The sequence below is a fragment of the Pavona decussata genome, unplaced genomic scaffold (genome assembly GCF_977016875.1).
Source record: "Pavona decussata unplaced genomic scaffold, jaPavDecu1.1 SCAFFOLD_102, whole genome shotgun sequence".
NCBI classification, from domain to species: domain Eukaryota; kingdom Metazoa; phylum Cnidaria; class Anthozoa; order Scleractinia; family Agariciidae; genus Pavona; species Pavona decussata.
The window spans coordinates 5,348,297-5,365,157 of NW_028145517.1; the positions used below are offsets into that span (position 1 = coordinate 5,348,297).

General features: G+C 38.1%; 1 protein-coding gene across 2 annotated transcripts; it reads left to right on the top strand.

The window, feature by feature from the left end:
- Positions 1–920: 920 nt before the first annotated feature.
- LOC146471830 (uncharacterized) lies at positions 921–10,689 on the top strand. Of its 2 annotated transcripts, none has more exons than XM_085120398.1 (6): positions 921–1,707; positions 3,047–3,151; positions 3,872–4,004; positions 4,844–5,682; positions 7,366–7,458; positions 8,256–10,689. In XM_085120398.1, exons 1-6 carry the CDS (start codon positions 1,537–1,539, stop codon positions 8,367–8,369), a joined length of 1,455 nt encoding a protein of 484 aa, XP_084976524.1. In that variant the 5' UTR covers positions 921–1,536; the 3' UTR covers positions 8,370–10,689. The 2 variants fall into 2 exon arrangements, with proteins under 2 accessions (XP_084976524.1, XP_084976523.1); XM_085120397.1 differs by having other exon boundaries at positions 925–1,707; positions 7,363–7,458.
- Positions 10,690–16,861: the final 6,172 nt, after the last annotated feature.

A 16,861-nucleotide genomic window follows, 5' to 3' on the forward strand; every position in this document is an offset into this window, starting at 1 on the left:
GATAGCTGTCAGAGCCCCGTTAAGCCAAGAAGGGGAAAACATTCCATGAATTGTTATGCAATGATGAAAAACGCTATTTTAATACTGACTGTATTTTCCTTCCCTCTTCCTCGTCGTTGTTGTTTGACCCTGTCAATTGAAGGCGTTTGCAAAGTGATTATTTTACCTTTGTCCGGAACCGTGCATTAACTAAAGCCACAAAGCCTGACAAAGCAAATCTTTTCTTTGGTTCTGTTTACTGTTAAAACTGTACAAGGCCGGTGGTTCTGAATTTTAAGACTGTTGAAGAAACCCGTGAATTTGATCACTCCTGATTCAAACGGAGTTGTACTTTCCGGTGAAAATGTTTATTACAGTATACATTGGTTCTTCTAACCAGTCTAGTAGATACTTTTTGATAGACCTTGATGTGTGTCGACTCAAGTGAAAGCCACTCCTTGTTTAGAACGTTAATGAGTATCATGTGATGTTGGCTGTGTCTTGATATGCTGCCTTACAAAATAAAATTTCTGGGCGCTTTCGAGTGTCCAAGGGTTAATCATATGGGTGTGTCAGATTTCACAAAAGGCAAATAATTTCGCGTGGGCGATATATAAAACATGTGACTCACTTGTGAGAATATTTTTCCCGTCTTTACTTCAGACACATAAAAAAATTTCTTTCCATTTTGGAGCAGTATACAAATTTTGGCCTGGGCGTTAACGATAATTCGTAACTGCAAAATTATGTTTGCAGTCATATCATATTCTTTTAATGACACAAAAATTTTGGTGTAATCTAATTATGGAACTTTCAAACCGGAATTAGAAATGCTTCACGAAAACGCACTTACACTCGAAAGGAGGGTATTGCTGCGAGAAGGCCGTACAAAGAAAACGAAAGAAAATTAAAAATTGCTGCGGAAAATCTAATCGGTTCACGGGGGATTCCTTTGGTATCGCACAGACCGGAAGCGTTATCACCAGCCTCGTTCCCAGGGTTACTTTCACTTCCGTTTTATTTGTTGTCATTTTAGCGGGAAATGATCAGAGCGATCGCGCGCAGTGTTGAAAAAATCATCTATTTTTCCTGTCATTTGCCGTTTTATACCTTTCTTTTCGGCTTTTCAATCTTGGGTGCGACCGAATAGAGGACATTTCGCATGCAGAAGGAATTTCACAAGAAAAATCAACAAAAAGTCTTCGAACTAATCAAAATGTTTTGTTTGAAACGAGGCAATTTCATTCATTCATTTGCATGAAAAAGTTCAGCTCTTTTGTTGAGTGCTAGCTCGAAAATCTCAAGCCTTTCCCGTGCAAATAGGATATATTTTGTGTTTCTTAAATCGGGTAATTAGCTTCGAAGATTTAAAGACTTTTTTGGCGTTCGTTCGAGTTTTAACGCTTTTTTTTATCGCCGGCACAAGTAAGCGCTGCTCCGAGAGTGTAGCGTTATGGCCAGGATTTTCTCATTCATTCGCACCACGTGTTAAAAATTGTGCTTGCAAAACACTTAAAGATCAACAGATTTCACGGAATCCAGAGCCACTGTTGACGTATGGAAAGTACGGTGCTTGATCCATCGCGGAAAACCTCCAAAAAATGCCAAATTGAAGGATGCCATGAGATTACGGTTGGTTCAAGAACTGCTTTGTGTCGCAAGCATCGTAATAATAAATACAAGGAGAATTACAACAAGAAAAAGAAACGCAAGGCTCACGGCCCTGATGTAAGTATAGAGACATTGAACAAGACTCTTTTAAACTATCAATTGTGAAGTGTGCTTCTCTTGTGGGGAAATTTATTTCGATAAAAAGGCATATTTTTCATCCCATTGCGCGTCATCTTCGACACAAGTCACATGTCTTTGTCAAGGACATTTCCATTTTGCCTTTGCTATTGTTTTGACATTCGTAAGCATTTTATCCTTTCAAGTCAAAGGCGGTATTTAACGGGTTTAAAAGGCATTTATATCGCTTTCTCGTTTGTTTAAGCAAGATCTTGAGCTTCAGATCTTGGAATGCTGAAATAATATCCATCCATCTTTAATATCTGCTATGGTTTGAAATTTAACCTAAAGCAGGATTTTAATCGCGTTTATTTGTTTGAGTCTTGCTGCGTTTAGTTTTCAGAAATCGAGAATCGCCTTGATTACAAACTTAATAAATGATTGATGCATTTGATTTTTCTGGCGATAATCGCTAGCTTGGGCATATGTGTCGCTTTCGTTGACTTTGTCATTAAAATAATTATCATAGATAAGATTACTTCGTTGCCAATTGAGAATTAAAATCACTTGTCTTCACATCTGCCATAAATGCATTAAGTAGAATAATTTCAGCACCAGATGGGGCTTAACAATGATTTCAGCATTTCTGGAAAAATGCATTTATGTGTGTTTTACTGGCATTTAATGACAATTATTTTTACTCCTGTTTTGTTTTTGGATGATTAAATTGCCTTTTATATAAAAGTATTTCCCCAATCACTGGACACAAACAAGACTTATGCTCTTGTTAAACAAGAGTGGTTTATTGTCGGTAATCTTCATAGTGGTGAGTTTTATAACCATTAATGCAATGCTCCAAATAATTAATTGGACTGGGCTGCATGCTGTCTTGCCATTGGCTGTGAAGTGCATGTCGGACTGACGGCCACTGCGCCACAGGCCTGCTTTGAACAAAACCCCAAAAATGTCTGCAAACTCCTTTTGCAGTAAACAACATCTGATTGCGAAATGTTATGTGTGTATGATCCAGACTCTAGCACACTTCAAATTATTTATTATTTTATATCTGACTTTAACTAACTTTACGAGAAAGATACTGACACGAAACAAAACGTTTTATAATGGGGCACATGGCACAAACACTCAAAGTAAAAATCTTAGGGAAAGGAGAAGAAATAACGACATAGTCATTCTGCCCTGCTTTGGATTTGCACTTGCGTGATGTTGGCAAAAGGTGAGCAATTTCACTGCTCCTGTGTCACGCCTTCTTGAATCTTCGAAAAGTGGTACGCAAAATGTCAGCGTATTTAACTGAATGGTTTAAATATCATTTATTTAGGAAATGCCAAGTGAATCTATTGAGAATCAGCTTGCAGAGGAGAAGTGCCTTATGGAACAAAAGTATGCCAGTATGCTGCAGCAAGTTTTGGCTCAAAAACGACTGGTAAAGATTCCTGAGAATTTCTTTGGGGTGGGGTAATGATAAATGCCCCAGGGCATTAACTGAAACTGAGTTTATCAAGGAGGCATTAATAAAAAAAATCACAGATAAAAATGCAGTGTTTTGTTATGGAGCAAAAGTGGATTTTTGCCAAATACCTGTACAAGTCCTGTAATTTTCAAGTGCCTGCTATATTGACTTCTGAAAGCTCTAAATGTCTGTAGAATCAGTGCTTAACTCGAAATGGTTTATATGAGTACTTAGCCCTAAATAACACTGATCAGTGCTTAAACCTAAATACCGTATTATACATGAGTATTTGACCCAAAGTACCACATTCTTCTTTTGCCATTCTGCAAAAAAAAACACCCTGCCGCTTCTAGAAGCTAAGGTCTGAAAATGTGTATGAAAGTAAAATGTCTGACAGTATTTGCAGAAGTGCACAGCACATCGCCACCAAAATGTTATGGAGTACTTGTCTGGGTTCAATTCTGCTGGGGACGTGGTCTCAAAACCAAAGATTTTCAAAGAAAATAAGAAGCTAAATTGGATATTCCAAGGGGATTGGAACCCAAGTCCAAAAACCATTCATGGGAAGGATGTGGGAATTTTCTGGCACAGCACATTATTGCATGCAGGAATTCTTTTTGCAGGGTCATGCTTTTTTTGACTAAAGAAATCATTGTTGCAGTTGTAACTTGAATTTTGTTTCAACTTTTGAAGGAATTATTGCAATCTGAAAAAGTCATCCAAGTGTTAAGAGCCCACCAGCAGAAAGTGAAACAAGATAAAATCAAAGAAATTCAAGAAAGAAAAATTAAAAAAGAACAAGAACCCCCAGAGAATACAGATGAAGGTAATGTGGGAACTAGCTGTCATGTTATTCTTGCCTCAAAAGAAACTGCTTTGTGTAGATTCCAAACCTTGCAAGCCCCTGCCAATATAAACATGCTTATGATCCTCTCCACCGGTATATTCAGGTATTGTTATGTATTTATGTCTTGAGTTTGTTATTATGCCGCTGACCATGGCAACTCAGAATAAAAGTTGTTGTAATTCAAGGTGGCATCACTCATGCCTCATATGTAAGAGGTATATTAGTGACAGGGAGATCAAATATGGCTGAGTTGTTGCATCCCAAAATGGATTTACTCTGTTGAAGGGCTGGCGCTTGAAATATTAGCACTTGAATCTCTTTACGGTGGCCAATTTGCCTTTAGTTTTCAACTCTGTTGATAAACCAAACATTCGTTTCCACTCCCCACCGACGCAGCACTACAGTTTCTTTAGATACTAACCCCTGGATGCCAAAATGGCCCTGTGAGGCTACCAGTGGACCCCAAGAAAGTCCAAGTATTCAGCCCAGAACGTAACCCAAAAAGTCCATTCTCTGCCCTGTAAAATTGTATCAAAAAGTCCCTTCCAAAATCTTTCCTCCCAAAATAAGTCTATCAGAATATTTCTAACCCAAAAAAGTTCTAAGGCACTTATATTATTTTAGAACCCAAAAATGTTTTTTGCACTTCCCAGCTGTCACTTAAATGAACCTGACAATTAAGTAACATCAAGTAACATTGTAATCTTCAGTGGCACAATACAATTAAAAATGGAAGAAAGAGATGACAGGACCTCCTGGTGGGTCCTACATCCCCTGCCTTGTATCCTAATCTGAACAATGTACTGTTATCTTTTAAGGATCAGCATCATCTAAGATGGCTTCTAGTGCTTCTTCTGAATCAGCAAAGGGTGGCGTCACTGATAAACCAAATTCCAAAGCAACAAAAACTGCCAAGAAGCCTCAACAGAGTAAGAAGAGTGCTGGGAAAGCTACAGCACCAAAGGAAGTCCAAGCAGGAAAGAATCTCAACTTTTTAGGGAACATGACAGCTATTTCAAAACCACTTGCTCCTTCAGATTTTACGACAAAGACATTATATACAGGAGTTAGTATTGCACCTTCTTTGTGGACGAACAGTGACTCTTATCTTGGACAAAACCCAGTGGTACCTAAAGGCTCTACACAACAAATGACACCTATTCAGCCTTTGACCATGACCTTTCAGCAGATTCCTAAGATTGACTCTGTGTTTAGTTATCAGCCAAGCGCTTTAAGTGGTGTTAGCCAGTCAGGTGGTTACGCCAAAATTTGCATTGAATCTGTCAAAGACCTCTCTCTTGGCCCTCCTGGGAAGGTTGTTAGTTCTGTTGTAACTTCACCCAGTCTAAACTCCAAGGCTATGCGAAATGTTCACACTAGGTTGTTACAACCTGCCTACCCAGTGGTTCAAAAAGCAATCCTACCAAGTGGGAACATGAGTTCCCAAGAAAAACATTCAAGGCAATCTTTTCAAACTTTGACGACACCTTGTACATCCACACCAGCAACAACTGGAGGTAACCTTGCTGCTGGCATAGGAATGGCTTCACAAAGTCAAATGACTTTTCCTCTGGTGAACTATAGCCAGACAATGTCAGTGTCTAATGGACAGGTTACAACTTCAGGAATGTATACGCAAGTCCCACAAACAAGCCAGGTAAAATCTTTTAAAACAATTATTGTTACTGTTGGAAGTTACTAATAATAAAATTTATAATTTTTAAATTTCAGCCAGTTAGTGTTGTATAAATATTGTTATGTCACTTTGTGAGCCTGGACCACGTCCTCTTTCACAACTTGCGATCAGGCGTTCTTTTTTTCTGGGGAGCACAAAAGTGAGGCAGCACAAGAGTTGGTGGTCAGGTGAACGAAGATCTCCCGACCGCCAACTCTCGCGTTGTCACACTTTCACAGTCCCCCCCAAAAAAGAACGCCTGATTGCAGGTTACTTCTTTCATTGGGCAACTCCTTACACTAGAGTGCTAATCAATTAAGCTACAGACCATTATATCATTTAACTTTTTCAGTATTTTGACACTAATAGAGGGGTAAAGTGTGACATCACCAAAAAATTGAATTTGTGAACTATGGGATTTGATGAGGTATTTGGAAAGAGAACCGAAGGAATTATGTCCACTCAACAAAAATTAGCTCCTTGTTGCAGTCTGTAATTTCTCCATACAAATCTCTCTAACTTTTCACTGGTTCCTTCAGCTAATAGAGGTAGCACAAAATTAAAGAGATTTATATGGAAAAATTACAGCTAACTGAAAATTTGGTGTGAAATCCAAATTGCTTCAAAAAAGACATTGGGATACAGATAGATTATCATGTAACTATTCTCACTAGGGGCCACCAGGCACAAATGCCTGTATATTTAAATTCCCACGCATCTGTGGAACTGGTTGATCACAATATTTACAAGTTTAGTATAAATATATAGGCCTGTTTTATCCTGTTTATTCCCCTCCATTAAAACAGACACAAGATATCAGGTTGTCGCCCCACCCGCCTCCCCGCAGTGATGACTCACTTTTGTGCCTGAGCTCCCACTCCTTTCCGCCTCCAGAATCGCCTCTTCCCCATTAAGTCATCTCAACCTGGGGCGTTTGGGAGTGGGGGCTCCCTGGTGAGAATTTATAACAAATTATCACGGTCAAGCTCTGTTGTTATTTTGTTATCACAAGGTAGAAATTTCAAGAATTATCCTCTGACTTTTTTGTGGCCTCCACTAATTCAATTAGCTAAGGTGAGGAAAAAGTCATAGGCTTTAAGCCTCAAGATAAAAACGTTGACATAGAACAATGTCTTTTTCTTAATCTGATAATGAGACTTTGCCAAATTAGAGCTAATTTGGAGCAAAATTAATATTTAGATTTCACTGTAAAATTTCCACGTTGGATATTTTTTTTACCAAGCTGTACAATTCCGAATTGAAAATCCCAACTGGCGGGAGGCAGGCCTGTTGGCTTTTTTCAAGTCTGGCTGGTCAAAGAGTCAAACTTGTGACTACCATGGAACAGCTCCAGCGAGTGATCAGCACAGGACTTGAGTTGCACCTCTGCAGGGGTTTCATTAAGTTTTGAAGTAGGGGGGCACCTATAGGAGAGTAGCTGGGCAGAAAATTACACTTGAAGTGAATTTCTTTATGTTCAGTTTGAAAGTAGGCAAGTACTGACTCTTTTGTATCCTGGTACTGGTACCCGGGTTCCGCCTTCTAATGAGAACCCTGCCTCTGGAATTCAAGTCCAGCAGCATCACCATTCAGCCATGCTGGCTCCCTCCCCATTTCCGGGTCATGAGCGCAATCATAAAATTTGTTATCTTTGTTTAAAAGCAGGGTGTCATGCCACGAAACTGGCCAAACCAGATGCTACCAGTAAGGGTGCAGGCTCCAGGAATACAGGATGACTTTCTACTGCAGATGCTTCAGGTAAATTGTTTTAACAGATTCAAAATATTTGCACATTCTTTGAATTCTCTTGTCTTGTTTGGCCTTTCGTTTTGACACACAATCCAGAAATATTCTTTTAATATATAATACTAACTGTGAATTCATTAAGTTATGTAAAAGGGTTGTTCTTATTTTATGCTTAAAGGTGCCAAGGTTCTTAAACAACTTCAAAGATTGTGCTAATCTATTCCAAAAATCAACAGTTCTATGTCAAAACGTTCTTTGTCCAGCACTTGTCTTATACATAAAGTATATTAAAGGGCAGCATGAAGATACGAATTTTATTTTCGAGTGGTAAAATATTGTTTTTAACATGAGAAAATAAAATCCATATCTTCAAGCCACCGTGTAATTTTCCTTTTCTTATATAGACAAACCTATCGCTTGCCATTTTCACTGACTCTTTGCACAAACACCCGTGAAAAGCGAGAAATGACGTCATCAATATGCTCACTAGTGAGGATATGGAAAACATGCCACTCAGGTGCCGGATGAAGTTTTGTATGAATTTTACGAGTGGTGTATTTTCCAGTAAAACACCCCTGTCTATATGATAAAAAGGATTATTTTTTTCACGTAATTGCAAAAACCTGGTTATCATCTTAGCCTTTCATTATTTTGTACATTTGTAACCCCTTTAAATCGTTACTAGTTTAGCAACAAGTTTAAATTTTTACATGTAATTCTAAAAGGTAAAACACGAAGTTAAGGACCCACTCAATTTGTTTAAATGTGAGCCCTAAGGTAATTTATTTCTTACTTTTTTAACAAAACAGGACAACAAAGATTCCCAAGTTCAACTTGGTGCCCAGTCCCAAACAAGCAACACGGTCACAAGCTTAGATCACGTGATGACTGACCAATCTTGGACAATGAGCATTGGTATGTGATGTCATCAGGCTTGGCTGCATAGGTGATTGGAGTGCATTTGCTCAGTTAACTGTTTCTAAAATTCCAAAGTCTATCACATGTTATTCCAATTTTAATTTTTACAACCATATTATTTAATCACCTTTTGCATGATTCTTAAACTGTCATTCTTTTTATTTTTCTTTGAAATAGTTAGTTTGAAGTTCAAGGAAAGACAAAATCGAAAATATTTGTGATCTTACCTAAATCTGTTACAGAGAGAAACCAAATCAAAACGTTCCAGCTTTTTTTCAAGAACCAATCAAGTTGTTAATAGAGTTTGAATGGCGCACCAAGTGACGTCACAAATTTCGGTCTTCCCATTTTTGAAGAATAAGGATGCCAATCCATCTTACCCTCCAAGCAAGCTGTCATTGCAGCGTGCGCGAAAAAAGCGGGGGATTTTAACTAATTGTTGATTATACACAGGTTAGTTCGATATAGGATTCGTGGACCATAGTTTTGGTAGTCACACGTGGCTGTTATTAGAGGTTTTAAAATGCCTCATTCACACTGATCTTTTTTCGTTGGAAAACACGGATCTTTGCTGATTTTACTGCTCGTTAAAACGGAACCGTTTTAAAAATGCAATGATTATTGTGCAGGGAGTTAGGAATTGTCTCGCTAAAACAATGCCAATGCCAATGCCAATACGGAACGGTGCAGACGTTTTGAGCTTGACTTGTTATCGCGAAAGTGAAACGTGAAAAGCTGAACGCACAACACTGCCCAAAAAAGGATGTTAATGCAGCGCAACGCGCAAAGTTGCGACCGCTTTTAATTTATGCGCATAATTGTGTGAATATCCAATCAGAGTTCGAGGATTGCTCCTTGGAAACCTACTCAGTTCACCTGTAGCATTGAGTTGGTTTCCTGGAAGCTTGAAATCTCATTGGATAGTCACTCTCGCGAAGTATATGACACGACGATGTTAACAAGAACATAAAACTGAAATATGGCATTTTACATGATAAAATGTTTCTTTCCCATCGCCCGACCGATCCAATATTTTTCAAAAATTAAAAGAATTGATATCACTGGACACTCCCTTTTCTCGGGTGTTTCCAAGTGTAATACGCTATGTATGCACCTTAAAGTGTCTCGGACATAAAAATCAGCCCTTCTTAACGACGTTTCGAACACATTTTAGAGGCTCAATGGCTTGTTACAAATTTGGGAATAGGCAGCGTGGTCGACTTGTAATTCGGAGGTCCCGGGTTCAAGCCCGCTCTGACCACTATCAGGAGTTGTTTCTCGGTAGCCCCGAGTTCAACTCCTTGGCTGCATTTGTAAATAGCCAGCTGGTCTGCCTACTGTCAGTTGGAATTCTTAACCATGTTGTGTTCTATTTGAAACATTTGTTTTTCGGCATTATCCCTGAAAAGCCCCTCTAGGGGAAAGGATAATTAACTATAAGTGTATCAAGCCTAAACATTTTACTTGCCAAGCTATGGCTCTGCACGTGCGTTTTATGTTTTGCCACTTTTCCTTTTTTCGTCTTCTACAAAACATCATAATAAAATTGCCAAATTTAAGGTTCTATGGAGAACATCAGCATATGACGGATGATTTTCCCTTTTAAACTGGCTTGAACTTCGCCTTTGCGTTTATTTAGCTACTGGAAACACCAGCGACATGATGCGAAGTAGTTTAGAGAACGCGAACAGTTTTCTTTTCTAAACAAGAAATGGTCACAACTTTGCTGCACATTGCGCCCTAGTCTCTCTCAGTTGCGGTTTTGTTTAGTGTCGTGTTTTATGATGTATTTATGAAAAACGAAAGTACATGTAAGGAGTAATGTTATTGTAATGATTCAAGCAAAAAAAGAAAAAAGTCAATAATTGCCAATGTGAAGTTGACAGAAAAAAGTGTGGTCCGCCGGAGAAAAAGATTCCCGAGAAACGAGAAATGTTTTAAAGATACTAGGTTTGCAGTAACCTGGAATTTGGCCTCAAACGGTGATGACAATTTAACACAAATTTTTGTAGTGTATGCGTGGTTCAGAAAGGATTTTTTTATCGAGTGTACGAACTTACATTTTTATAACTAGAAATTCCTTTTTTAGAATTAAGGTTTTTTAAGATGTAACAAGTTTTTTTAAAATCTTTTACTAAATATAGTTTCTACGACTTAGATGCAATTGGTACTTCTATATTTATAAATGTTATTTTCTATATTTTCTTTCCTAAAATACTTATGTCTTGTTGTTTAAATGCTCCGAAGTAAGACTGTATTCCATAGAAGGTGAACTCACTTGAAATACACTTCACAGAAGTATATATTAAAGGTTGGATAGAACTGTGTCGTGGCTGCAACGTTTAATGTGGTTGGTTAAATATGCATAAAAAATAAATAATCACAGCAAGATCATCATCATCAACAACAGCAACACTATGGGAGGGGGGGGGGGGGCACCTTCCATACACTTTGATATTGCAGCTCACATCGCCGTAAAAAATAGTTATTTTAAACAACTATCAGTTTTGTGCCACTGTACCCCCCTCCCCCCACCCCTCGCACGCCCTTTGAATAATGTACGAATACTCGTGCATTATGAATCTTTTCGAATCAGGCTCAAACATTTTCTTTGTTCACATGAATCATTGTCAAGCGTTTGCACCAATTTCTGCTCATTTCTGCATGTGAATTCATTTTGTTAAAAGGTCTTATTTTTCAAGTTTAAATTTAGTTTGTGACTTCTTTAAATTCGTAGACTGGTTTTTGAAAACCATTACGAATTAAAAGGACATTGAATAATGCTTGCTTATGCCTCTGGATTCCTCGAGGAACATAGGGCCGCAACGACACTCCTCCAACGCACTCGGTTTTGGCTCGTCCTCTTCAGTTCGGCCCACGACATTCCGGTAGACTTCGTCTCGGCTTCAATGCTTCTCCGCCAGGTCTGCTTCGGGCGACCAACTTTGCGCTTCCCCTGTGGATTCCAGTCTAAAGCCTGTCTGGTGATGTTGGTTTCAGGCTTCCGCAAAGTATGGCCAATCCAGCTCCATTTTCTCTTCTTGATTTCAGTCTCCATTGGGGTCTGATTTGTTGTTGCCCACAGCTGTTCGTTGGAGATAGTCTCTGGCCATCTGATGTTGAGGATGTTTCTGAGGCATCTGTTGGTAAAAGTCTGAAGTTTGTGGGTGCTGGTCTTGGTCACTCTCCACGTTTCTGAGCCATAAAGCAGGACTGACTTCACGTTGGTGTTGAAAATGCGGATCTTGTTGCGGAGTGAGAGGGCTGTTGATCTCCAGATTGGTCTCAAGGTGTTGAAGGCGTGTCTGGCTTTGTTGATTCGGCACTTGATGTCTTCGTCTGTCCCCCCGTCTTTACTCACGACGCTGCCCAGGTAAACAAACTTGTCAACTTCTTTGATGTTCTCTTGGTTTAGCTGTAGTGGATCTTGCTGCTTGTTGTTCACTCTCATGGCCTCAGTCTTTCCAATGTTGATTTGGAGTCCAGTCTTTACTGCTTTGCTGACATTGAATAATACCTTTCTTAATTGAATTTAAACAACAAAACAATTTCCTTTAAATTTCATTCTCCAAAACATTTCCTGTGTTTCCGTAGATTTATGGAAACACGTTTAGTTTTTTCGGAAAAAAGGAGAAATTGTTCTGGAGACAGGAGTAGGCGAGTTATTCCACTGCTGTTTAAATTCTCCCAAACTTCTAGAAGTCTATATTAACTCTATGAAAACGTGGACCAATGTTTTCCTTTATAAAATAACCCTCGGAAAATTTACCCTCCGCGCCTATACAAGTGATCTTACCCGCGCGCGTTCAACGCGTTGCGACGCCAGTGTCTGACGAAAATCGCAAATCGCAGAAAAATTTCGCCAGAATTTCAAAGAAGTTGAAATGTCTCGCGACTAAGTGCGAGTTTCTCGTGTCGCCACTTGGGCATTGTGGTTCAATGTCATCCTTGGTTCAATTATTATTTCTTTATTAATTCGTATTAGACAAAATGAAATATTGAACCAAGGGTAGAATTAAACTACAACAACTACACGAGCGATTTTCGTTTCGCACGCCATGGCGACTTTATATTATTTGTAAAAAAAAAAAAAGTTGACTATAAAAATTAGCGAAAAAACGGAACGACGTTTTGGTGTCATCTTGGCACCATTATCAAGTAAAGAATGCAACAGAAAAGATAATGTATACAGAAAAAGTAAAAAAAAAGAAAAAAGGACTTTATCTTTTCGAATCACTGAGTTTCGTGCAGTTTCTGCTTCAGTTGAACCGGTCAAAGCCGGCGCGTCCGCAATAACATTTCTTTTATCAAGACATCTTCAGATTAGATAAGCCAACAGGTTCGTAAAAGCCATATAAAAATTCTTTCTTTGTAAAAAGTCACGAAACAACTCAACATTACGCGTGGTTCAAACGAGGCGACAATGTGACAGACAGCATGAAAGGCGAAAAAAGATACTATTGATGCCCGCAGTGATGTGCGCCAATATAGTTGTAGATCTGAACGAGCTTCGTAAACGCACGTGCATTAGCATTTTAAAACTCTTTCATTTATAACGATGTGCTCTTGCGCATTTGTCATTTCCACTTTATATATTTATGACCATTTATGTAGAGTTGTAGAAAATGTTACTTAGAATTGTTTAAAACAGCTTATATATACCTACCATCAATCAAACATTTTTGCTTGCTCACGATTGGTCAAAATAAGTCACGTGACGCAGTGCGCCCCATTTGAACTCTGCGTATCCAATCAAATTCTCAAAGTGATATTATTGTCAAAACTAAAGTCTATTCGATACAATGAGAGACATTTGAAAATTTCCAGAGTGAAGAACGTTTTGGTGAAACAAACGAGGTCACCAAACATGCTTGTTCATGAAGCGTGCCGAAAAACATTAAAATGCCAAATCCTTCGCGCAGCTTTAAATGGCTTTATTAAACATATACCTATTTATCTTCGCATTAAGCCAAGATTTAATGTAGTTTCACAACATTTTGCGAATTTTGAGGTGTCATCATGAAAGTTGTTAGTCATCGTGGTTTGAGATGACAGCTATGTTAAATAGTTTGCCTCACGATTGAATCACTCACGACGTTTCGACCGCGAAACTCTTGGTCTGCATCAGAAGATGGTGTTGACATCTTTCTACTGGTCTCAATAGTTTTTATCTTTCCCGGAGCTGAAAAGAGACATTTACAAAAAACTGGGACATGGTGTATTGTGTGCTTAAAAGACTATCTAGCGCTTCTAATTTATTTTGTTATCAGTATATTATTTGTGTTACCGCGCGCATCTAAGAGGCAGAATTGTCTTTGTTCTTTTTTGATATGTTTTCCTTTTGTTCTTGGTCATTTTACACAACGGAAGGTCACAAAGTGGTGTTAATTAAATGCACCTGCGTCTACAGCTCAAATATTAGAACAGAGACTAACAGAATTATCGAAGAAAATTCTCCTTTAACGAAATTCTTCAAGCAACCTTATAAGAGGTAAATAATTTTGACTGACTGACTGACTGACTGTTTTGATGTCGAAGCGATCGGTTTTCTAGAAAACGCCTGAGTTTCTTAGTTGATCAAATTTGTTTTTCTCGTTAACTTGTAATTATTATTTCAGTTTTTTAATTTGTTCAAGTTTTAATGAATTTCCTGCTCTGCCTTCCACGTGCTTGTACCCAATATATTTTAGTTTTTTGTTTTCTTATGCAAATTAATTTAGCATGCAGGGCAGAATGTTTTGCGCTTCGAACACTTGGAGAGAGAAATCTCATCTTTGTTAACACAACGAGGGCTTTTGAATGCTCGTCTTTGAAAAAAAGCTAATCTTTTTGGAACTCATGTCAAAGATTTCTATTCTGCATAAATTTTTACCACTCTTGCTAATGTGAAGCTAGCCAAAAGAAGATCTTAAGCATCATCGTTTGTAGTGAAGAAGATGTATTTGTGGTTCTCAGCAAATTTTTTGACTTCTTTTCAACTGATGACCGCAGAAAGGAAAAAGCACAAATAAGTTTTGTTTCTAAATGGCCAACATATGTATTTTTAACCCCGAAACATCTGTCTTTGAACTAATATTTTAGCGATTCCTTTGTTATCCTTCAAAGCTAAAAGCGCTACACTGTCATTTCACTAGATTCCTTGCATTGTAGTTCGCTAGATTTCTTCCTCGCTATTCAAATCGTTTTCATCAGATTAAACAGCTTTCATAGTAAATGTTCTAAGGCATCCAATTAAACAAATTGTCACTGTTCTAAAATTTTCCTTAAATGTTTTAGAATGACATATGTTCAGGGTCTTCCCTTCGACATTAGAGGAATCCGTGTAATTCTTTGTTTGATTTCATGTCGTTTGGACAAATCGCTCTAAAACAAGTAATGGCGACCATTATTGAAAACTCATTAGGGGTGTAACAAAAGGCCCTATGTTGTAAAATAGTCGCTTAGAATTGACACTTAGCTGCAAGATCAGAGAGAGCTAAATTTCAATATTTTGCTGAAATAATTTTTGTCAGAATTTCGGGAAAAGGTAGAGCATGGTAAGTTTCGAATTGATTTTAAAATTTCTTATTTTAAGATTCGATAGCTAAGGTGTGCAAGAGATAAAATCAAACACAAGCGAAATTCCACGTTACACTGTCATGTTCATTCTCACCGCCATGAATAAAATTACTGTTCATTGAACTGCTAAGCTTTGCGGTGATTGGCATACATTAAAACGACACGGAATAAAAGCTGGCCATGAATCTAAAATGCAACATTAAAATATTTTCTGGTGTTTTCGTTTTGGTCTTTTAAAATATAAAAAAGGGACGACGGGAAGAATCAATTTATTTGGGAGGTCAATCAACAGTGATAGCTTTTGTTTGTTTGAGGAAAAGTTAAGAGAAAAAAAGGCAATTAAAGACAGAAAAGCGCACACCTGCCGAGCGTAATTTACACTCCGCGGTTGCTTGCTGAAATTTTGTTGTTAAAAAATGTTCCGAAGGCGTTAACACACGTCTTTAACATCTCGTTTGATATTTGATATTTTTGTTCGCTTTAACCTCGTTCGGCTTGTAGCTAAGTTAAAACGTCAACTTCCCCCTCAATAGCTATGTAAATAAAAGTTTGACTGGTCGAAGAACGAATCCTTAAGTTGGAACACGGGCCGTTTTGTTTTTTCATCTTCCGTCGCGATGTTTACTTCCAATAAATGTTTAGGACGTGCCTTCTACTAATTTGCACTGTTTTAAAGAAATAACGTAAGCCCTAATTGATACAGGGGAAAAGCGGGGAAGATAATTAACGAGTAATATGGTCTTGCGAAAAAAAATCACAAAATGTTTTAATCCTTGTTATGTTAACCGACAAAAGGACAACGGAAATGCAACATGTTCAATCCATTTTTCCGCAAGAAGGCGCGAGAAAACATCAAATGTGTCAACAAAAATACTCGTGGCGGACACTGTTAGAAATTCCATTTCACGCTCAGGCTTTTAAATTCTCACAAGTGACTGCACCTGCCAAGTTTTGTCTTCAGAGATCTGAAATGTCCGACACAAAACACGAAAATTTGTTCAGCTTATAAATGACGGAAGTTCCATCAAACTGCTGACGATGATGCAGAATTAATTTAAAACCCACGCGTTGCTCGACTTAGCGCTACAAGGCGTTGCCTTTTTTCTACGGTTGCTGGTGAAATACTCCTTGAGCTCGACTTACATACATTTGACAGTATTTTGTTTCAACTTGCCTGCGTTGTACATTATTTAAAACCGCAGCGTTCATTTAAACTGCGAAAGTATTTTTCTCCTCAAAGAAAGCCCGTCCAAAGGTGCTTCTTCAAGGGTTTCCCTTCTATTTAAAAGGTTTTTGTTCTTAACAATTACAAACTAAGGCGTTTTGTTTGAAACAGCTTGATTCTATGGTCGAATTATTTTAAAAGCTTCAACTCGGTAAGTCTATTTTTAACCGAGCAGGTCGCCTCTTCCTGGGAACTTGCGCTTTCATATCTTTTGGGAGTGCAAATCTTTTGCAATTGTTTCTTTTAAGGAAAGAGATTTTCTCATCTGAGCATAAAAATGGGCGATTTGAAGAAAAAGTTGTAAAACCCAGGAAGAATTTCAAAATTATCTCAGATTCACATTCATTCCCAACCTAGGAACGCGAAGGAATATTTTAGATTTTCTAAATTAAAATGCACAGAAAAAGAGTCCTTGCACTAAGCGAAAAAACGAGCTTGTTAATAAAACCTGGCTAATGAAAAATTGATGAAGTTTTTTTGTTCATGCGGCGTGGTGTTGTATACTTAAAGAATTGTTGTGGTTTCTTTTGTTCGAATAAAGCAGCTTATCGCTTCTGGAGCCCACAAGTTTAAAGATTTGACTTTGCAGATACGTGCATCACTGGAAATAAAAAAATATTGGAGTTAAACTGACCTAGTTTTACACGAAAAACAAACTCTATTCTGCACTAATTGCGTGCGTGTTAATTAACATGGACCGCTGCCGGGCGGGGA

What these genes read in the sequence shown, in the direction of transcription:
- LOC146471830 (XM_085120397.1), top strand. Translation starts at nt 1,537, where the DNA reads ATGGAAAGTACGGTGCTTGATCCATCGCGGAAAACCTCCAAAAAATGC. An exon ending in TTTTGGCTCAAAAACGACTG is followed by an intron (nt 3,152 to 3,871) that starts GTAAAGATTCCT and finishes CAACTTTTGAAG; the next exon opens with GAATTATTGCAATCTGAAAA. An exon ending in AAGTCCCACAAACAAGCCAG is followed by an intron (nt 5,683 to 7,362) that starts GTAAAATCTTTT and finishes TTTGTTTAAAAG; the next exon opens with CAGGGTGTCATGCCACGAAA.